The sequence below is a fragment of the Triticum dicoccoides genome, chromosome 2A, assembly GCF_002162155.2.
Source record: "Triticum dicoccoides isolate Atlit2015 ecotype Zavitan chromosome 2A, WEW_v2.0, whole genome shotgun sequence".
NCBI lineage: Eukaryota > Viridiplantae > Streptophyta > Magnoliopsida > Poales > Poaceae > Triticum > Triticum dicoccoides.
In genome coordinates this window covers 50,766,234-50,789,933 of record NC_041382.1, presented here as the reverse complement: position 1 = coordinate 50,789,933, position 23,700 = coordinate 50,766,234, and the positions used below count along the sequence as shown (strand labels likewise).

General features: G+C 48.3%; 1 protein-coding gene and 1 pseudogene across 1 annotated transcript; both read left to right on the top strand.

The window, feature by feature from the left end:
* The first annotated feature begins 12,155 nt into the window (after nucleotides 1-12,155).
* LOC119358900 lies at nucleotides 12,156-13,755 on the top strand (annotated as a pseudogene).
* A 3,532-nt stretch (nucleotides 13,756-17,287) lies between these two features.
* Nucleotides 17,288-19,424, top strand: LOC119358899 (L-type lectin-domain containing receptor kinase SIT2-like). Its single transcript, XM_037625294.1, has one exon. It carries the CDS (start codon nucleotides 17,315-17,317, stop codon nucleotides 19,391-19,393), a length of 2,079 nt encoding a protein of 692 aa, XP_037481191.1. The 5' UTR covers nucleotides 17,288-17,314; the 3' UTR covers nucleotides 19,394-19,424.
* Nucleotides 19,425-23,700: the final 4,276 nt, after the last annotated feature.

Genomic DNA, 23,700 nt, shown 5'->3' with positions numbered 1-23,700 from the left:
GTTCCCAACCCTAGGCGCATGGGGTGGGCCAAGGGGGGCGCACCAGCCCACTATGGGCTGGTTCCCCTCCCCACTTTGGCCCATGGGGCCCTCCGGGATGGGTGGCCCCACCCGGTGGACCCCCGGGACCCTTCCGGTGGTCCCGGTACAATACCGGTGACCCCCGAAACTCTCCCCATGGCCGAAACTGCACTTCCTATATATAATTCTTCACCTCCGGACCATTCCGGAACTCCTCGTGACGTCTAGGATCTCATCCAGGACTCCGAACAACTTTCGGATTACTGCATATTCATATCTCTACAACCCTAGCGTCACCGAACCTTAAGTGTGTAGACCCTACGGGTTCGGGAGACATTTAGACATGACCGAGATGGCTCTCTGGTCAATAACCAACAGCGGGATCTGGATACCCATGTTGGCTCCCACATGCTCCTCGATGATCTTATCGGATGAACCACGATGTCGAGGATTCAAGCAACCCCGTATACAATTCCCTTTGTCAATCGGTACGTTACTTGCCCGAGATTCGATCGTCGGTATCCCAATACATCATTCAATCTCGTTACCGGCAAGTCACTTTACTCGTACCGTAATGCATGATCCCGTGACCAGACACTTGGTCACTTTGAGCTCATTTTGATTTTGCATTACCGAGTGGGCCCAGAGATACCTCTCCGTCATACGGAGTGACAAATCCCAGGCTTGATCCGTGTCAACCCAACAGACACTTTCGGAGATACCCGTAGTATACCTTTATAGTCACCCAGTTACGTTGTGACGTTTGGTACACCCAGAGCACTCCTACGGTATCCGGGAGTTACACGATCTCATGGTCTAAGGAAAAGATACTTGACATTGGAAAAACTCTAGCAAACAAACTATACGATCTTGTGCTATGTTTAGGATTGGGTCTTGTCCATCACATCATTCTCCTAATGATGTGATCCCGTTATCAATGACATCCCCATGTCCATAGCCAGGAAACCATGACTATCTGTTGATCAACGATCTAGTCAACTAGAGGCTCACTAGGGACACATTGTGGTCTATGTATTCACACATGTATTACGATTTCCGGATAACACAATTATAGCATGAATAATAGACAATTATCATGAACAAGGAAATATAATAATCATTTTATTATTGCCTCTAGGGCATATTTCCAACATATATAAAAGAAGACACGATTGCAAAATGACAGGATCATCGTATATTTGCCAGGGGCCACGACCGAGGTGGCGACCCTGAAGCAAGCGCTAACCAAGGCTGAAGACAAAGCGGCCAAGGAGCGGACCGAGCGGGAAAGGCAAGAAGCACGGGTGGGCGAGGTGCAGCAAGAGCTCCAAGCTCTCGTGTCGAAGCATGAGGCGTTGGAACGTGACTCGAAGATGCGAGAGTCCGAGCTTGCCGCCGCCCGTGAAAGTGCAAAGAGTGCCAAGGCCGAAGCGCAAGGCCCTCCAGGAGATTGATGCGATGAGGAAGATAGCGGCGGGTAAGGCATTCTATATGCAAAGCAAGCATGTGAAAGTAAATTACCTATTACTTACCCGAATCCGGAGCTCTCTAGGAGCATTCGTAGATTTGTCCCGCAGCGTGTCGGATGCCGCACAGTTTTACCAGGCCGAGGAGGGGAGCTCAACGGAGAAGTTGTTCTGGTCTCAGTATACTGGGACCAGACACCCGGTGCCTATGAGCGACCAGCTGAAGCAGCTGGTCGAGCTACACAAAGCGGCCGAACAGGCCATGAAGGGCTTTATAGTCCAGTTGTGGCCTGGCGACACCCTTCCGAACAGCTACTTCGGCCTGGTGAGGCGGCTTGTGGACGCTTGCCCACGGCTGGAGGTCGTCAAGCGGACTATCTGCATCGAAGGTGCACGCCGGAGTTTCGCCCGCGTGAAGGTGCAATGGGCCAAGCTAGACGCCGTGAAGCTGATCAAGGAGGGACCGCCGTAGGGCAAGGAGCATCACACCCCCAGAATTTATTATGAGGGTGTCCTGAAGGGTGCCCATCTTGTAGCAGACGAATGTTCAAAGGATGCAATATTTGAGTAAACTTGCTCGTGTGATCCTGTATGATGAAAACTTGTTTCATATGCGCTATGCAACGCTTGTTTGAATTTAAAATATTACCTTCTGTTTGGTTGTTTATCCAATCTGAGAGATGGCTAGTCCTCGGCTTCTGCCCCCATGCCGCGAGTGCTGGGGTGTTAGGGATAAACCTGAGCACTCTTGTTCCCATTTTTGGGTCCTTCGAGGGAGGTACTCAGCACAGTGAACAAGGCAACCGGACTAATAATGCTTTATCACTCTCACTTAGCCATAGAGTTCTATAATTTTAAATTTCAGCGAAGCCCCTGGTATTCGGAAGGCCGAATTCGGGGCGTGATACACGCCTTTAAGCCGGAAAGGACCGGCTCCTCGCTCTAAGCGGCATAAGTCTTTAGGGACTCGAAACCTCGCCGAACAGCGACAAGTCTCTCGCCTTATCATGATAGTCAGTTTTAGCTTTCTCTACTGAGGTGCTTAGCCCAGCAGAACCGGGGCACAATTGCAGTAGTTCTCCTAGCGCTACCTTAGCCGATGGAGCGGAACGTAAGATATCAAAACATAGGAGCCGGGCAAACCCAACATTTGACGAAAGACATGATTCGGAGCTGATGCATATAATGCTATAAGTTCGGGGTGCCGCACTTATTAAAGTGTTCGGACTTCTCACACCAAATTGTGGGGTACTTAAGCCCCTGGTGTGTTGGCCGTACCAAAGTGTACGGTTGCAAGGTGTCATTAATGAACACATATATATAAAACAAGAATGCAATGATAGTCGTAATGTTATGCGTTGTTTATTCAAAGAGGTGCGTTAAAGCAGAATGATACAGATAGTGCGATAAGCAAAAAGTAGGACTATGTCCCTTCCAAGGGCAAGCTGAGGAATAGTATTAAAGCAAATATTTCACTTCGTTATCATAATCCACCTGGGAGTTCCGTGGTGTGACGTAGCTTTCTGCCTCTCTTGGTTGCTGCATCATGTGTTCGGCAATCATGCTACCGGACAAGGTTTCCAGAGATTAAAAGTCCTGAAAGAGAAAAATAACAAAGCGGGAAGCCCCTAGTGCGGTTTAGGCCGCGTCTTGGAGCGTGCCGTAGTTGTGCCCCCTCCCCACCTGTGCCCATGGTATTTTTAATGCGTAATTATGTATGTGTGGCACGGATTTCGCCGTTTGGCTAAGACTGGGGTGGGGGCGCATTGCTACGCGAGCTAAGATCATGCCAGGCGGTCTAGTTGCCGATTACTCCGAGCGCGCTTGAAGGTGTCCGGGTCTTGAAACGCCGAACTGGTGGATTGCCTTGAGAGGCTGCTTCGCGCTTCTGCTGCGAGGGCCGCAGTGTGCTCCTCCGTTCGGAGAGAGCGCTCTGTGTTTCCATTAACTGTAATAACCCCACGAGGTCCTGGCATCTTAAGCTTGAGGCATGCATAATGCGGTACCGCATTGAATCTCGCAAATGCGGTTCGCCCGAGCAGTGCATGATAACCACTGCGGAACGGGACTATGTAGAAGATTAATTCTTCGCTTCGGAAGTTATCCGGGGATCTGAAGACCACTTCCAGTGTAATTGAGCCTGTGCAATGGGCCTCTACACCTGGAATGACGCCTTTAAAGGTCGTTTTTGTGGGTCTGATCTGTCATAGCCCCAGTTCAGCCCTTGCTTGCCTTTGCTTGTTCATCATGCCATCATGTTTAAATTCCAAAGAAATTTGAAATGGGGATTGTTGAAACCCTAGCACCAAATGAATTTAACTAGGTTCAATAAAAATATTTTCAATAACCCAGAATGCCCTTTGGAAATGTTCATGATTTCTGTTAAAGGTAAAAACCTCTTCCAAAAATGATGAACATATTTATAGGCTATTCCTGGATTTTTGAATTAAATTATATAGTATTTGCATTTGGGCATTTAATTGCTAATAATATTTTAAATGCTCAAATAATCACAAACTAAAATGTTTACTGTTGGATATATCTTAAACAGTAGCCATGATTAGTTTCATGATTTTTGGAAATCCCTTAGCATTTTAATTAAGTCAAAATAATTGCAGAAAAATAGAAAACAGAAACAATTTAGAAAAGAGAGAGAGAAGGACTAACATGGCGTTTACCTGAGGCCCACTTACCTGGTGGCCCAGCAGAATCGGCCAGCCCACCAGGGGCGCCTTGGTCTTCTTCCACCTTTGCCAGTAGGCAGAGGCGTGTCGACGCCAGCGCGCCCGAGGCCTCCACCTCCTCCCTCCCAGCCTGCCTGGCTCCTCCTCGATGCACCAGGCGACGCCACGCAGCCCTGGCCCCTCTCACCCTCTCCCGTGCCCCTCCCCTCCTCTGGTTCTCTCTCCCTCTCGCGCCAAGCACCACCGATGCCGTTCACCGTAGCTGCAGCCACCGCCTCCCCCTCGCTTCCCTGACCAGCCCAGAGGCTCCTCCTCGACCCCCTCTTTCTTCCACCCCGAGCCACGCCACCGCGGGAGCCCGACATCGCCGCCACGAGTCGTCTTCCCCGAGCACGGCCGTCGGACTCCATCGACGGATTCGTCGCCTTCCGGTCGTCCCCGAGCCCGCTGAGTCCTTCCTCGAGATCATTGTGAGCTCCCACACCTTTCCCCCTCCTCCCCGCACTCGTTCCCTCACTCTGGCCGGCCTTTTCACCGGAGCCGTGAGCTCCTCGCCGCCGGTGATGATGCAGCCAAGACCAGAGCCACCGCAGCTCACTCCCGAGCACGGCAACGTGCTCCACACCTCACCAGGAGCACGTAGAACCCATCAGTTCCCCTCCCGTGCACCACAACACCAAACCTGTAGGTGCCTGAACTCCGGCCGCCGCAGAAGTGCTCGCCGCCGTCAACCCCGGCCATCCCAGCTGCTGCCGCTACCACCACTAGATGCGCGAGAATGCCAGGAAGCCGTAGGAGCAAACCCCGCCTCAAACCGTGGGCTGTAGCGAGATCCCGACGATCTCCGCCACGCGAAATGGTCGTCGCCGGCGAAACTCCGGTGACTGATGACATGGCTCATCATTAGCCACTAATGACCCAGCTAAACCACCTCTAGAGCCACTGCCATGTGGGCCCTTGTGCCAGTTAGGTTAGTTTAATTTTCTGTTTAAAGTTAGTTAAAACCCAGCGGGACCCACACGTCAGCTTTGACCGCGCTGACATGGCGGTTGATTGGCCCCACATGTCAAGTTGACTTTGCTGACGTGGTCGTTGACCGGACCCACCAGTCAGCGTCACTAACCAGCCCCTGTCACTGACCAGTGGACCCCACAGGTCAGGTTTGACCTGGACGGCGCCTGTTGACTTGCTGACGTCACTCTTATGTCATGCTGACGCAGTAAAACCTTTTCTGCATTTTAAATAAATCTAAATGATTTATTTATTTCAGAAAATATCCAAAACTTTGAAAAATCATAGAAAATAATCTATAACTCAGATTGAAAAGATTTATATATGAAAAATTATCAGAAAAATTCAAGGAATCCATCTGTACCATTTTCATGCATGTTTGAGCAAGTTAACCTCACTTTTTAGGATGAAACATGATTAGGGCAAATTTCATAATAGGTTTGGAGTTGGAATTTGATATAGTTTTGAATTCCACTTCAATTTAAATGACTTTCTGTTGCATTACCCCAAATCACAACATATTGCCATGTCATGATCATGCATCATATTGTTGCATTGCATTGATTGTATTCTTCCTTGTTTGCCGGTAATTTCCCCCTCTCAGTAGACGTTGTTTCCGACGACGTGATCGATGACACCGATGAAGAGTTATTCTATCTTCAGAAGTGCCAGGCAAGCAAAACCCCCTTGTTCATTGCGATACAATCCCACTCTCTCGCTCCTGCTCTCTTTTACTGCATTAGGACAACAACGATTCATCTGTTACTTGTTGCGGTAGCTGAACCCCTTTATCCTTTGCATGACCTGTCATTGCCACAGTAAATAGATGAAACCCACTAGCATGAGTAGGAGTTGTTTGAGCCCTGATGTGCCTACTCATTCATGTTTGTTGTCATGCCTGCTACTGCTTAGAGTTGAGTCAGGTCTGATTCATCGGGGGTGAATTGGAACAGTGATGAACATGTCCTACCGTGTGTGAGCTAAGTGTGTGAACACGATTTGGTAAAGGTAGCGGTGAGAGGCCATGTAGGAGTACATGGTGGGTTGTCTCATTGCAGCCGTCCTCAGGAACTGAGTTCTGTGTCTGTGATCCATGAACAACTACTACCACTCATTGGGATCCTTAATTGACCCTCTCGGCTTCTTAATCACCCTAGTACTCTGTCCAGGAGTTGCAACTAGTTTTTGGTGTTTGTAGGTTATGTGTTGGCGGCCGTGCGTAGCGCTGACCCTAGGGGTGGGCTATGATGCGGTAGATACATCGTGGCCGGGCATGCCGGGCGCCCGTTTGGTGTCTCGGAACCCTGTACACATCGTTCGGGGCCGTATGTGGAAACCTCGGCCGGACTCCCTGCGGATGGAACCTGGATAGGCGATAAACCTGGACTAGAGACTTGAGTGTTTAGGTAGGCCGTGGCCGACACCCTCGTTGGGCTTCCGCTTGAAGGTTGCCGAGTACATGTCGTGTAAACGACGGTAAGTGGTGGGAGCGTGTGTGAAGAAGTACACCCCTGCAGGGTTATCATTATCTATTCGAATAGCCGGATTCCTCGTATATGGAAACTTGGACCCCTTGCATAGTTCATAGACAAGTGAAAGTGGATACTCTAAAAATCGCAAGATAAGTGTGAGTGCTATGGATGGCCTTCTCGTAGGGAGACGGGAGCAGTTCCATACTGGTGTATTGAATGGTGAATATGTGGACTCGTGTGCGCCACCTCAAAAGAGTTGCTTGCAGTCGTAGTTCAGGTTAGCCACTGAGTCAAAGCTGGCTTGCTGCAGTTAAACTCCACCACCCCCCCTTGTTGATACCGATGCATATGTAGCTAGTTCTGATGTAAGTCTTGCTGGGTACATTTGTACTCATGTTTGCCTATTTTATGTTTTTGCAGAGAGACTTCAGTCTCCCTAGTAGTACCACTTGGACTTCGACGTTTAGCTTGATACCTCAGCTACGATCTTGTGCCCTTGGCAGGATCTGGTAGATAGTCAGGCTTCTCAGCCTTCTTCATGTGTAGTTGTCTGTACTCAGACAAGTTAAGCTTCCGCATGTGCTTGTTGCTTGTATGCTTTGTGTGTTGGGTCATAAGACCCATGTTTGTAATATCTCGCTCCTCGGAGCCTAATGAATAAATACTTTGAGTCGTAGAGTTATGTTGTGATGCCATGTTGTATTTACACATATCGAGCATATTGTGTGTATGATTGAAATGCTTGGTATGTGTGGGATCCGACAATCTAGTTGTTTATCCTTGGCAGCCTCTCTTATGGGGAAATGTAATCCAGTGCTTCCTTGAGCCATAGTAGTCCGCTACAGCCCGGTTCACCGGAGTCCTGCTAGCCCAGCACTACTGCTCAGATCACTTGACTGGCCGGCATGTGTTTCACTTCGTTCCTGTGTCTGTCCCTTCGGGGAAATGTCACCCAGTGACATCCGGAGTCCTGCCTAGCCTGCTACAGCCTGGGTTCCCGGAGTCCTGTTAGCCTAGTGCTACAGCCCGGATTCACACGCTGCTGACCGACATGCTCGATGTGATTCATGTATGCCTGTCCCCATAGGTTAGTGCCGCTTTGGGTTCACGACTAGCCATGTCGGACCGGGTTCTCTGTCATATGGATGCTAGCGACATTATCATATACGTGAGCCAAAAGGCGCAAATGGTCCCGGGCCATGGTAAGGCGACACCCGTGGGAATACCGTGCGTGAGGCCGCAAAGTGATATCAGGTGTTACCGGCTAGATCGATGTGACTTGGAATCGGGGTCCTGACATGATCCTTGAGGGGTCTATACCCATTTTGCGCACTGTGTCCTGATAAAGCAGGTTTAGGCTGCTGCCGCCATCCATAAAGACTCGAGTGAGGTGAAATCCATCAATGATTGGGTCTAGGACCAGTGCGGTAAATCCTCCATGACGTATACTAGTGGGGTTGTCCCTGCGATCGAAGGTGATCGGACAGGAGGACCATGGGTTGAACTTTGGGGCGACTGGCTCCAACGCATATACGTCCCTGAGCGCACGCTTCCGCTCCCTCTTGGGGATGTGGGTTGCGTATATCATGTTCACCGTCCGAACTTGTGGGGGGAACCTCTTCTGTCCTCCGGTGTTCGGCTGCCGGGGCTCTTCCTCGTCATCGCTATGTAGCCCCTTATCTTTGTCTTCGGCAATTAACCTGCCGGCCTGCTTGAACACCCAACAATTCCTATTGGTGTGGTTGGCTGGTTTGTCGGGGGTGCCGTGTATTTGACATGAGCGATCAAGTATACGGTCCAAACTGAACGGCCCGGAGTGCTCCTTTTGAATGGCTTTTTCCGCTGACCGGGTTTAGAGCCTTTGAATCCGGCATTGACTGCCGTATCTTCAGTATTATCGCTGTTAATGCGGCGCTTATGTTTGTTGCGACATGACCTGCTATTGCCGTCCTTGGTATCCGAAGTATCATGGTTTTTTGACATATTGTTACTGCGAGCCAGCCAGCTGTCTTCTTTCGCACAAAAGCAGGTCATGAGTGTTGTGAGGGCTGCCATAGATTTCGAATTTTTCTGACCAAGGTGCCGGGCTAGCCATTCGTCGCGAATGTTGTGTTTGAAAGCTTCTAAGGCCTCTGCATCCGGACAATCAACGATTTGATTTTTCTTTGTTAGGAACCGAGTCCAGAATTGCCTGGCCGATTCTTCTGGCTGCTGAATTATGTGGCTCAAGTCATCGGCATCTGGTGGCCACACATAAGTGCCCTGAAAGTTGTCGAGGAATGCGGCTTCCAGATCTTCCCAATAGCTAATGGACTCTGCTGGCAGGCTGTTAAGCCAGTGCCGCGCTAGTCCTTTGAGCTTTAGCGAGAGGTATTTGATGGCGTGTAAGTCATCACCGCAGGCCATTTAGATGTGGGGGAGGTAATCCTCGATCCATACCACAGGATCTGTTGTGCCGTCGTATGATTCAATATTTACATGTTTGAAACCTTCTGGGATTTGATGATCCATTACTTCGTCTGTGAAGCATAAGGGGTGTGCGGCGCCTCTGTATTGGGCTATATCGCGACGCAGCTCAAATGGGTCTTGCCTGCTGTGTTCGGCCCGGCCGGATTTACTTTTACTGTATACGGCGTGACGTTTATCGTCTCGCATAGTGGCGCGCCCCCGTGATCCGTAGATCGATCTTGCATGTTTTGCTTTGTCCTCCAATACGTCTCGCAAGTCTGGTGTGTTTCCCCATGCTTTTTTATTTGAATGGCGTCGGGGTGCGGGCTGAGTTTTTGGCTGGAATGCCTCTCTATCACGGCCACGAGGTGGCCGATGAGCCGTGTCATATGCTTCTTCCTCCAGTCGAGGTAGCAACCTGCATTTTGGGTAACTCTTGGAGGGGCGCTCGAGTTTATATTCCTCGGCCGCGAGTACTTCAGTCCATTTGTCAGCTAGCAGATCTTGATCAGCTTGAAGCTGATGCTGCTTTTTCTTAAGGCTATTTGCCGTAGCCATAAGCCGCCGCTTGAAGCGCTCTTGTTCGACGGGATCCTCTGGCACGGCGAGTTCGTCATTGCCGAGGCTTGCCTCGTCTTCGGAGGGGGGCATGTAGTTATCATCCTCCGCTTCTCCATCTGCCACTCTCTCGGGAGGGCTGGCTCTTCCATCCTCCTGCTCTCACTCTTGCTGGAGGGGGTTATTGTTGTCTTCGGTACTATCCGTAGTGTTATTAACTCTTGTGCCGGTATCACCACTTTTGCTTTGGCGGGACTTAGAGCGGCGCCGCTGATGTCGGCGTTTGGGTTGCTTCTTGGAGGGGTCATCCTCTGTTGTCTCGTCGCCATTGCCTTCTTTGGGTGTATCCACCATGTATATATCGTATGATGAGGTGGCTGTCCAGTGCCCTGTGGGTAGTGGTTCCTCTTCGTCTCCCGCATCATCGTCCATATACCATCGATGTCTTCGGAGTCGAGTCGAGCATGTCGGTTAAGTCATCGACAGTGGCTACTAAGTGGGTGGTGGGTGGGCCGTGAATTTCTTCATCGTCCGCATCCCAGTCCGGCCGGACATAGTTCGGCCAGGATCCTCCTGACAAGGAGAGAGACCTTAATGAGTTTAGTATGTCGCCGAAGGGCGAGTGCTGAAAGATATCCGCGTAGGTAAACTCCATGATCGGCGCCCAATTGGATTCGATAGGAATGGGCGCAGTCGGTTCGGAGTCCGTGGCCGGAGAAAGATCCGGCAGTTTAACAATACAACTCTCGTGCAAGGTAAGGTCGATGTTCGGCTCGATCGCCGCTGAGGGTAAGGCCTCCGTGGCGGGGTCCATCCACCCGTCCATGGGCGGCGCAACTGGCTCCGAATTGAGGGTCGGAGCGGTTGCCGGTGCGATCTCCTGAACACTGTCTGATGGTAGAGCTAAATCGTACTCATTATGACCGCGTGACGCACAAGGCAGATGCTCGAATCCGTCGAAGATCAAGTCTCCGCGGACGTCGACCGTGTAGTTTAAGCTTCCAAACCTAACCTGGTGGCCAGGGGCGTAGCTTTCAATCTGCTCCAGATGGCCAAGCGAATTGGCCCGCAGTGCAAAGCCGCCGAACACAAAGATCTGTCCGGGGAGGAAAGTCTCACCCTGGACTGCATCGCTATCGATGATAGTAGGAGCCATCAAGCCTAACGGCGATGACACAGAGGAACTCTCAATGAAATCAGCAATGTTGGTGTCAAAACCGGCGGATCTCGGGTAGGGGGTCCGAACTGTGCGTCTAAGGCGGATGGTAACAGGAGGCAGGGAATACGATGTTTTACCCAGGTTCGAGCCCTCTTGATGGAGGTAAAACCCTATGTCCTGCTTGATTAATATTGATGATATGGGTAGTACAAGAGTAGATCTACCATGAGATCAGAGAGGCTAAACCCTACAAGCTAGCCTATGGTATGATTGTATGTTGTAGTTGTTGTGTCCTATGGACTAAAATCCTCCGGTTTATATAGACACCGGAGAGGGTTAGGGTTACACAAGATCGGTTACAAAGGAGGAAATATCCATATCCATACTGCCTAGCTTGCCTTCCACGCCAAGTAGAGTCCCATCCGAACACGAGACGAAGTCTTCAATCTTGTATCTTCATAGTCTAACAGTCCGGACAAAGGATATAGTCCGGCTGTCCGGAGACCCCCTAATCCAGGACTCCCTCACCAGGCGTCCGGATGCATCAAATGCCGGTGCCAGAGTGGGTTTCTCGGCCGACGAGCTTGGTTATGGCGGCATACAGACGGATGAGACATTGAACGAGCGTGGTAGATATACGTCCCTTCCCGTCCAGTAAGGCGTCTCCGGCATTGAACATGCTTGGACACTGGGGATGCATCTGCTCTGTGGCCAGCTTCAATGGGAAGGGGCCGCTCTACAGTTACATGAATGCGGGCCACTGGCACCAGGTGGGAACACGCACGAGCGAGGGGGTGGGGTGGGAGGGGGGGGAATGAATGGGTCAGGGTGGTCAGAAGCGAGCATGGCTTTTGTCTCCGGTTTATGAAAGAAAATGCATTTCGACCGTGTTATGAACCGACGCAGAACTGCGTTAAATGGCACAATACGCCCAGACCGCACGATCTGAACCGTTGCGGCCGGTTCAAAGATCAGCATTGGAAATGTCCTAACCCCCCATATTAATTTTCAAGATGCCTGCATTGCTAAGTGAAGACTCAAGAACGACGACTTGAGTTGAGATCTGTGGCTGCTCGGCATGGCCGGTTGACTCACGTCTCCTAGAAAACGATTGCATATTTCGGCAACATGTGGATGTGGTGTGTAGACGCTGCAGTCATTTTTGGACAGCAGGGAAGACAACACCGTTTCCATGCATTCCAATTTCAGTCGGTAGACGTACAACTCGGAAACTCTGATAAGGGGAGAAAGTTCGCTTCACCGCGCTACCTACCGTTCAGAAATCCCAAGCACCATAGCCAAAGACAAAGAGACCGGCGAGCGGCCCCTCTGCGCCATGCTTCTTGTCGAGCCTTACCACTTGGTCCCTCCGCTCCTGCTCCTCGTCGCTGCAGGCCGCTGCCTCGCGGCCACCGATGGCGGCGGTGATGACGGTCGGCAGTTTGTCTACTCTGGCTTCACGGGCACGAACCTGACGCTCGACGGCGCAAGTTCAGTTATGCCTAACGGCCTCCTCTTGCTGACCGATGGCAGAAAGGTGAAAGGCCACGGCGTCCACCCGTTCCCGCTGCCGTTCCGCACCGCGTCGTCGAATGCCACCGGCTCCGTGCGGCCTTTCTCGACCACCTTCGTCTTCGCCATCTCCAGTCAATATGACGACGTGAGCAGCGACGGCATCGCCTTCTTCCTGGCCGCGTCAAGGGAGGTGCTCTCCACTGCGTCGCCAGGCCAGTTCCTCGGCCTCCTCAACGAAGACAATTAATATTGGCAACAGGAGCGCCCACATCTTCGCCGTGGAGCTAGACACGTTCAAAGATGACGAACTCCGTGACATCAACGACAACCATGTCGGCGTCGACGTTGATAGCCTGGTGTCGATTGACTCCGCCAACGCCGGGTTCTATATATGATGACGGCACCGGGATGTTCCAGAACCTAAGCCTAATAAGCCGGAAGCCCATGCAGGTGTGGGTGGACTACGACGGCAGGGCCACGGAGATCACCGTGACCATTGCTCCGTTGGGCGTGGCCAGGCCCAAGAGGCCCCTCCTGCGGACCACCGTCGACCTCTCGGGGGTGGTGCAGAACACGGCGTACGTCGGGTTCTCTTCGGCGACGAACTTCTTTCCAACACGACACGTCGTCCTCGGCTGGAGCTTCCCGTTGGATGCGCCAGCCCCTGCACTGAAACTCTCAATGTTGCCGGCCTTGCCAAGGACCTTGTTGTTCGACATTCAGTCCTTCTCCATGTCATTTTTTATCGTTCTGGCCTTAGCATCGGTGTCGCTGGTTTCGGTAAGCATCCTAATCTACATATGTGTAAGACGGCAGCGTCTCAAGTTCTCTGAGGTGCGTGAGGACTGGGAGGCCCCGTTTGGCTCGAACCGATTTTCAAAGACTTGTTTCATGCGACCAAAGGGTTCGGTGACAAGAACCTACTTGGGAGGGGAGGTTTTGGAAGTGTCTATAAGGGTGTGCTTCGCAAGACTGACATGGAGGTCGCCGTGAAGAGGATGTCACATGATTCAAGGCAAGGAGTAAGGGAGTTCATTGCCGAGGTGGTGAGTATTGGTCGTCTTCGACACCGAAATATCACGCAATTGCTGGGCTATTGCAGGCGCAAGGGGGAGCTTCTCCTGGTATATGACTACATTGAAAATGGTAGTCTTGACAAGTACCTACACACAAGAAATGGCCCAACTCTATGTTGGTCCCAGAGGTATTCGATCATCAAAGGTGTGGCGTCAAGTTTGTTATATCTACATGAGGATTGGGAGCAGGTCGTCATCCACAGAGATGTAAAGGCAAGCAATGTGCTCTTGGATGGTAAGATGAATGGAAGGTTGGGCGATTTTGGTCTTGCAAGGATATACGACCACGAAACCACCGCTGAAACCACCCATGTGGCTGGCACCATGAGATATCTTGCGCCAGAACTCTCGTGCACCGGGAGGCCAACACCACTCTCTGATGTATATGCATTTGGCGTGTTTCTCCTAGAGGTCACGTGTGGACAAAGGCCAATATTCATCAATGAGCAAAACAACCGGGTATTGTTGGTCGAGTGGGTGCTTGAGCACCACCACAATGGTTCTATCCTTGACACAATAGATCCACGACTCGAAGGGGAATTCAACGCGGATGAGGTAACCATTGTGCTCAAACTGGGTTTGCTATGCACGTACCCATCGCCCAACGCATGACCTATCATGCGAAAGGTCATGCAATACCTCGACCATAGTCAACCGCCTCCTGATTTATCACCGACCTACATAAGCTACATCATGATGGCACAAATGCAAAATAAAGGGTTTAATTCACACAACATCCCGTGTTCTCAGCATGCAATGAGTGGTATGTTGACCAATCAATGTATGCATAAGTACAAGTCGTTAAGAAAGATTTCATGCACGGGTTTGAAGGTTGGAGTGTACAAGTACTCAGACAAGTCATTGCTCAGCTTGATGACATGTTACTATGTCCACCAAATGAATCGATAACAACAGATTGCGTTGGAATAGATTGATTGAAGTTAAAGAGTGTGCATGTACATATGCATGCTTCAACTGGATCACGATGTGAACTAACAGTGAGAGGATGACTAGATTGTTGTCGTGATCGAGGCTCAGGGCACTGGGTTTGGGCCTACCTGATCTTTGTCCGGTGGCATGCTTTTTTGAACATGTAGCATTTGTTGTGTTGTTGCCTGGAGGAATTGGATCGTTGCCATTTAAATGCTTGGAATCACAAGTCATGGGTAAGTTTAGCCTCTTTTTTTTTGATAAAGAAGATGAGAGAGCTACTATCCATGACTTGTGATTCCAAGCTGAAAGAATTCAGGAGAGGATGTTCATGCTGATGTCACCAATGGAGATGCTACTGGAGAGCTGTTTTAGTCGATAAAAGGAGCCTGAAGAAAAAAGTCACCGAGAAACACTAAGGAAAGAACCTGTTCCATAATCAAGAGGAGAAGGAAAATGTGGTTGTTTGTGGATCCGAACAGCTAAAAAAAATGTCTGAACATTCTCTTCCTACAAATGTAACAAGGCATATTAGGATCATTCTGACAGAATCGTATCCATTTTGCACAGGGCTGGTCACACTCGTCAGGTAACAACACCGGCAAATTTTAACATGGTCCCTCTTACCTTCTTTTTTTACATGTGAAGTAAGAAGGTAAGAGTCAATCAAGCCATTTATTGATGAGATCAACGGCTAAGATCTATTTTATACTTCTACCTTTTATGTGAAAAGAGGGAGTAAGAGGGACCATGTTAAAACTGCTCAACAACACCAAGTTCAGTTACGTTTCCGACTTGAGCGAAACAAATCAGTCATGAATTTCTGATTGTTCATCGTAAAGTCAGGCTCACATATATGGGTGAACGAGAAAATGATAGTGATGATTGATACCTTGAGTGACAGCCAGGTAGAAAACGCTAGCATGAGAGGCACCAATAATTTGACGATCTAATGACCAGAATTTTTCCCTCGAGCGCGGTCGTCACAAGTGGTCATGTACGCGTTACACGCACTCACTCGGCTCGACAAGTGTTCAAGAATAACGGCAGGTTGCCCCGCAAGGACCACAACTTGATACTTCACACTGCAGTCTACTCACGCGTCTCAAGAACGACGACTTGATACTTCACTGTAGTCTCAAGACTTCATAAGACAGCAGAGCAGAGAGCACAATTTCTGGACCCCATCCATGCGTTTCGATTTCATCAGCCGTTACCAGAGACCAGCCTGCGGTCCTTCACGCCACACTGGTTATACAAGAGCCATGCTTCTCAAGTCTTGCCTGTTGGGACGCAGATTTTTTGAACACCTGCACCCAGGTCCATTTATCTTAGCTCTTCATTATTGCTTTGAGATCTGTGCAACACAACTAAAATTTTACATGTAAAATTTTCTTTTTTGTTTCTCTCATATAGAACATGTCTTGAATCTAAAACTTTGCAGCACAATAAAGCTTCCTAACTAGAACGTGAGATAAAACTTTCATATTTTTTGGCCCGACATAAATTTTAAAAATAAGATTTTTTAACCAAAAAAATCTTAATTCGTATATTTATATTGGACGAAAAAATCTGAAAGTTTTATCCCACATTCTAGATAGAAATCTTTGTTGTGCTGTGGAAGTTTGAAGTTTAAAACATGTTCTACGGGAGAGAAACCAAAAAGAAAAATGTGCTTGCACAAATCGCGATGCAAAAAATGGATGGCTAGGATAGACAGGCCTAGGTGCAGGTGTTCTAAAACATATTTCGTTGCCAGTTGGGCACACTGCTCCTTCTGGTGGCTGTCAGCCTCGCCGCCACCGGCGGCAAAGATAGGGATGAAGGTCAACAGTTCGCCCACTGTTATGTTATGCTCTAAATTCAAGTATAAAGAGAAAGGCTAACTTCTGACGAGCGAGCGGAGCGAGGCCCGTCGCCGGTAGGCTTGGTACGGATCAGTATTGACCTAGGATCACTTGTGTCATGTACACCTCTTGTGAGCCTCCGCACGAGATAAGTCGACCAGTTGTAAATCCCCGGTATTTGTAACCTCTCCCGATATAGTAAGTCTGGCTGGTTGGTGCCCGTGATTTTTTTCCCTTCGTATTGAAGGGGTTTTCCACGTTAAATCTTATGTTCCTTGTTTGTTTTCGTTCTTCGTCGAGTTGATTTGCCTATTGTATTTCTAACACCCACAACAGCTTCACGGGAGCGACCGTGACGCTCCAAGGCGCGGTCGTCACGTCGAACGGCCTCCTCGTGCTCACCAAAGGTACCAGCCTGATGAAAGGCCAGGCTTTCCACCCGTCTCCTCTGCTGTTCCGCACCGAGACGAACGGCACCGGCGCCGTGCGGTTCTTCTCCACTAGTTTGGTCTTCGCCATCTACGGGCCGTACCCGTACGAGACCCTGAAAAGCACCAAGTTCAGCTGCGCGCGTTTCCAACTTGAGGGAAATAAATTGATTCTGAATTTCTGTTTGTTCATCGTAAAACAGGCTCACATACACGGATGAAAACCAAAGTGACAGCTAGTAGAATACGCTCTCATGCGAGACGGCGAGACGCACCATTAATTGGACGATTTGATGGCCATATATATCCTGTCGAGCACGGTGCCTAACATTGACATCACAAAAATGGTCTATCATGCACGCGTTACACGCAGCTTGATGAAATAGCCACTGATCTACTGTGTCATGCATGTACCTCAAGACTGAAGAACGACGACTTGAGACTTGTGGTTGTCCGGCCTGGCCGGTCGACTCACGTCTCCTAGAAAAGGATCATATTCAACCACATGTGGTGTCTAGACAGTGTGCATTCACTCTTAGACAGCAGGGCGGAGAGCACATTTTATAGACACCATCCATATGCATTCCCATTTCAGTCCATAGGGCTACCAGAATTCTCATCACCCCAAGGCCTTTAGCCAAGGATACGAGAGCCATTTTTCGCAAAAAAAAAAGAAGAAAGAAAAAGGATACGAGAGCCATGCTTCTCAAACCTTACCTCTTGATCGCTCCGCTCGTCATGCTCCTCATGGCAGCCGGTCACTGCTGCCTCGCGGCCACCGGCAGCGGCGGCAGCGATGACGGTCGGCAGTTCGCTCTCAACGGCTTCGCGGGTGCGAACCTGACGCTCGGCGGCGCGAGCATGGTCATGCCGAACGGCCTGCTCATGCTGACCAACGGTGCCACCAGAAAGATGAAGGGCCATGCCTTCCACCCGCCCTTGCTGCTGTTCGGCTCCGGGTCAAACGGCACCGGCCCTGTGCGGTCCTTCTCGACCACCTTCGTCTTAGCCATCTTCGGCCACGGCCAGCACGCCGACCTTAGCGTCCGCGGCCTGGCCTTTTTCATCTCTTCGTCCTCGGAGGTGCTCTCCACTGCGTTGTCAGGCCAGCCCTTGGGCCTCAGCAATGGCAACCAGAGCGCCAACATCTTTGCCATGGAGTTCGACACGCTCTATAATGCCCAGTTCAATGACATCAAGAACAAGTACGTCTGCGTCGACGGTGATAGTCTGGTGTCCCTCAATTCCGCCAACACCGGGTACTACGACGACGGCACCGGGCGGCTACTAAACCTATCTGTGATAAGCTGGAAAGCTATTCAAGTGTGGGTGGACTACAACAGCAAGGCAATGGTGATCAGTATGACCATGGCTCCGTTGGGTGTGGTCAGGCCCAAGAGGCCCATGCTGCAGACCACCATCGACCTCTCTGGCGTGGTGCAGAGCACGGCATACGTCGGCTTCTCGTCGGTGATGCGCAATATCACCTCCGGACACTTCATCCTCGGCTGGAGCTTCGCGCTGGATGGGCCGGCCCCGGTTCTTGACATCTCGGTGCTGCCGGCCTTGCCATCAGCCTGGACGAAGACCAACTGGTCCAACTCACCGCCCATTTCCATGTCGCTGAAGCTCGTGCTGGCCTTAGCGTCGTTGACGCTGGTTTCAGTTGGCATCGGAATCTACGTCACTGTAAGATGGCGTCTCAATTGCTTCGAGGTGCAAGAGGACTGGGAGGTTTCGTTAGGCCCCAAGAGATTCTCTTATGAAGTCTTGTTTCACGCGACAGAGGGGTTCAATGAGAAGAACCTGCTCGGGAGGGGAGGTTTCGGGAGTGTTTATAAGGGCGTGATTCACAAGCCTGATATAGAGGTCGCCGTGAAGAGAATGTCACACGATTCAAGGCAAGGGGTAAAGGAGTTCATTGCCGAGGTGGTTAGCATTGGTCGTCTTCGACACCGAAATATCGCACAATTATTGGGCTACTGCAGGCGTAAAGGTGAACTTCTCCTGATTTATGACTACATGAAAAATGGTAGTCTTGACAAGTACCTACACACAAGAAATGGCCCAACTCTATGCTGGTCCGAGAGGTACTCAATCATCAAAGGTGTGGCATCAAGTTTGTTGTATCTACATGAGGAATGGGAGCAGGTCATCATCCACCGAGATATAAAGGCAAGTAATGTGCTCTTGGACAGCAAGATGAATGGGCGGTTGGGTGATTTTGGTCTTGCAAGGATATATGACCATGAAACTGCTGCTCAAACCACCCATGTGGCTGGCACCATGGGATATCTTGCGCCAGAACTCTTGCGTGCCGGGAGGCCAACACCTTTCTCTGATGTATATGCATTTGGCATGTTTCTCCTAGAGGTCACATGTGGACGAAGGCCAATCTTCATCAATGAGCAAAACAACCGGGTATTGTTGGTCGAGTGGCTGCTTGAGCACCACCACAACAGCTCAATGCTCGACACAGTGGATCCACGACTCGGAGGGGAATTCAACATGAAGGAGGTAACCATCGTGCTCCAATTGGGTTTGCTATGCACATACCCATCGCCCAACGCGCGGCCTGTCATGCGAAAGGTCATGCAGTACCTTGACCATGACCAATCGCCTCCTGATTTATCACTGGCCTACATAAGCTACATCATGATGGCCCAAATGCAAAATGAAGGGTTTGATTCACACAACATGCCATGTTCTCAGCCGGCAAGGAGTGTTGCCACCGTGTCGGGTGAGTCTTCAGTGACAATTTTGCGAGAGGGAAGATGAGGCATGTATGTAATTGACCCCCCCCCCTCTCTCTCTCTCTCTCTTGCTTTTGCTAATTTGATAAAGGAGCCAAGGAGTTGTATTAAAAAGTTTTTAAGAAGTTTTACTCAGTTATCCGGCACTGCTTCGTGATGCGTGTTGGGACTATCTGTTTTCCATTATATGGATTTTTTTTTGCGGGGGTCATAGCTTCGAACGTTGGAGTGTAGAGGTACTCTGACGAGTCCTTTATCAGCCCGACAACCTAATATTTTGTCCACTGAATGAATCGGCGGGTAATAACATATTGTGTGTTCATGAACGGCTTAATTGAAGGTCAAGAGCGTACATGCACATGATTCGATTGGGTTTCGAACTAACCCTTGGAGGATAACTTTGGTTGTTCTCGTGATCTTGAGTTCGTGACTGGGTACCGAGGACACTAGCAACCTGATCTTGGTAGTTAATGTTTGTTGTATTGCTGGCTTGAGGAATTCGATTGTAATGCTACTCCTACTTTCGGTCAGAAGAATTTACTATGGCCGTAATCTTTGCAGAGACCCGGTACAACCCCCCTTCTAAAACGTATAAAGGGTAATATAGTCATTTCACATGTCGTACTTGGTTTTGTGAGTATGGTGCGTAGCCCCCGGGACGTATACGTAGAGAAGATCACCCGCCTGGGCTGGCCCATGAAGATAGCGTGTAGCAGCGCTTCAAAAATAAAACCGCGCTTGCAAAAATTCAAACTCAGGACCAACTGATTTCAAGAAACGTGTTACAACCAGCTCGCCTAGCCAATGTTCTTGTCTAAATATCAGCGCGAAGCCTTAAGGATAAGAACAGTGCAGAATAATTTTAAACACTTTCAACGCAAAATATTTTTTTGAAAACAAAACATGATTTTTTTGTGAATCCCAATCACTTTTCAGATTCTTGAACAAATATAAAATAAACTGAAACAGTTTTTTAAAACCATGAACAGCTTTGAAACACGAATATTTTTTAAAACCGGGACATTTTTATAATTCAAATTTTTATGTAAACACAAACAATTGTTGGAACGTGAACTTTTTTGCAACTCCAGAAAAGGAATGAAAAAACAACAAAAAAATTTGTAATTGCGAACAATTTTTGTAACAGAAGCATAAGACCATCATTTTCTGAACATTGATTAATAAATATGAATATTTTTGAAATTCTGAAAATTGGTTTTAAAAATATTCTAAATATTGAAGGTTGAGTTGTCACTAACGATGCTCAATAGGCGAGACCATAACGTTATTTGCTTCGCTCGTTTTATCCATTTGGTTGACAACTTAATGCGACGAGTGCCAATTAGGAAATTCCATATGTTTCGGGAGTAGCATCAAATAGACGGCAGCACACGCAGGAGGCCGACCGACTGGGCTGGCCCATTGGCGCTCACAAAAACAGAAAATAATTCACCAATATGATAGTTTTAAGTAACTATTTTTATTATGAATTTAAATATTTTTCCCTTCGAACCTAGCATGGATGCAACCCATGGGCATGCCCACCTGCTAGCAAAAGTTGGGATCGTTACAAGAATGTCCCAAAAAAACACAAATGGAAATGGAAATGGCCCCAATTTTCTTCATGGCTTGTATGACCAATTCAAGGTACCATGCCAAGTTTCTTGGGTTTTCGAAAAGTTTTACATTTTCTGGTGTTTTCTTGGTAAAAAAAGATCGATAAATGACTGGACGTGTCACAACTTGCATACTATGTCGAAAATTGTTCAAACCTGGCATAGATGCCTACCTTGGGCATGCCCACCTGCTTGGAAATTTGGGGTCATTTCAAGAATGTCCAAATAGACCTGTTCAACGGAGAGTGTCCGGGTATGCCATAAAGGTCCGTTCGAGAGCATGTTGTTTCTCAACATCCTTTAGTTGGCCCAATTTTTTTCATGGCCTTTTATGACCAATTCAAGGCACCAGTTCAAGTTGTCTGGGTTTCGACAAGTTTTGCCTTTTCTGGAGTTTTCTCTGTCAAAAACTACTGATAAATGGTCGAAGGTCTCGCGACTTGCATACGGTGTCAGAAATCGTTCAAACCTGGCATGGATGCATATCATGGGCATCCCCACCTGCTTGCAGAAGTTGGGTTCATTTCAAAAATGTCCAAACATTGGTTTTTCTTTTTAATAACCGAATTCAGATCAGGTTTGGTATTAAACCGTATAATTGAAAGAAAAAACAGAAATCCAGGCATCCAGTATGAGGCTCCCTCACGCGTGTCACCCAACACCAAAGGCTCAATCGCGCGCATGTGTCCAACCATGCAGGATACGAAGGGCCCAATGCATGCTTTGTTTCCCACATGAGAGCTAAACCAGCTAAGCTATTGCTAGGCTTCATTGTCCACCTAATTGCAAAACCCAAGGGCAACTACTAGTACTTTTGTGGGCAGGCAGAGCATGCAGCGGCAACCGTCTTAGTTGTTTACTACCACAACACGTAGGTATGCTCAGAGGATAAAGGTGGTCATGGATATTAGAGGACGACACAAGGGAAGCGCTAGTAGTTGTGTCGTAGCTTTTACGTGTGCGCTACAAAAAGATTTTCATTATAAACTGAAATCTAAACCCAATCAGTTGGTTAACGAAATATCGATTTATTGAATTGGGTTGCCATTTTCGGGTTTTAGGTTTGCTAACCAAAATCAAAAACACATGGTAAAAACGGAAATTTCAATTTCTACCACCCTGATGGGTGATCTCATCACTCCGGTGAGGCACCTATTTGGCCGGCCCAAGCGTTCGTGGATTTGAAATAAGTTCATCAATGCTGGAAAAAATATCCATGTTGAAAATTTTCCAAAAAAGTCCACCAAAAAAGTTGAAAAAATAAGCTGGAGAAAGTGAAAAGGATTAAAAAATAGGACAAATTCATTATTTTTTATTTTAAAAGGTTCACTCATTTGAAATAACTGGAAAAAATAAAAAGGAAAAAATGGAAAAATACAATAAAAAAGGGAAACAAACCAGAAGAAAGCAAGTGTTCAAGTTGTGTTCATAAAATTGTTCAGAATGTTACTTCTTAAGTTTGCACGCTCCTCATATCTCTTTAAAATTATTGAAAATGTTGTTCAAAAGAATATTCCTAACATTTTGAACTAACATATCTCTTTAAAAAAAAATTGAAATGTTCATGCTAGAAAAAATATGTCATGCTTCTAAAAAAATGAAATTTTTGAAAACTATTGGATATTAAAAGATTACTTGATTTGTAAAAATATATTCCGAATTTCCAACAAATGTTTGATTTTTTTTGAAAAGGTGCCTAAATTCTGGATTAGTGTTAGTTCTTAAGTATGTGCACTCCTTGTTTTGCAAAAACATTAGTCAGCTTAACTGATATGTCGCTCACGGTTGTTGAAAGAGATCTGTGGTTAGATTCCTGGCTGGTTCATTTCTTTTGTGATTTTTTACAATCTGTGAAAAGGCGTGTTCCCTGGTGTTAGTTTTTAAGATTTCACAATCATTGCTTTACATAGTCACTAGCTGTGTCAATTGGTGAGCCACTCAAGCTTGGTGCAAGAGGTTTGTGGATTGAATCCTGATAGCTCCACTTGTTTTAGGTTTTTTTTTTCAATTTTTACAACCTGTGAAGGGGCGCGCTTACTACAACCATCACCATTGGGCCCGGCCCAGTCCGGTGGGGGTTGGGTGTCGTATACATCTTGACGGAAAAAAAAACTCATCATCAACTAAAAAATCAAAAAAAGAACATCCTACCCTTTCTCATGAAGAGGTATAAATAAATCTCCACCGTTGATGTGTTTAGGGTGGTTGTACTGAAGAAGAAGTGATCTTTGATTATTTTGAAGCTGGCTTGTAAATTGAGAGCCTTTTAAACGGTAACAATGCATTGTTCCGGAGAGTAGGAGGAGGTACTACCTAACAATTTTGCGTATATGCTGGCTACCAATCCGGTATAATCTGTGATGCTTAGGGCATCTACAATGCGTGACGCTTGTAGGAGGCGCCAGGATCGAATTCCTGTTTGATCGGTGGTTGGACGAGAGAATCCTGGCGTCCGGTGCCATATCGACACAAAAGTAGGAACCAAGCGCTTAAGCGTTTTCTATCCTGGCGATTAGCGTAACGATTGGATTTTTTAGCGCCTACTAATGCGCCTGGCGTTGGAGCCGACGGACTCTTAGATGATTTTCTAATTATTTTATTTCCCTAAACGCCCGTACATGCGTTCACCATTGGAGATGCCCTTATAGGCCGGACAGTGAACAGTGTCATTTACATGGATTGGAAACTGCATTCACCTCCAGGCCCTGCTTCATAT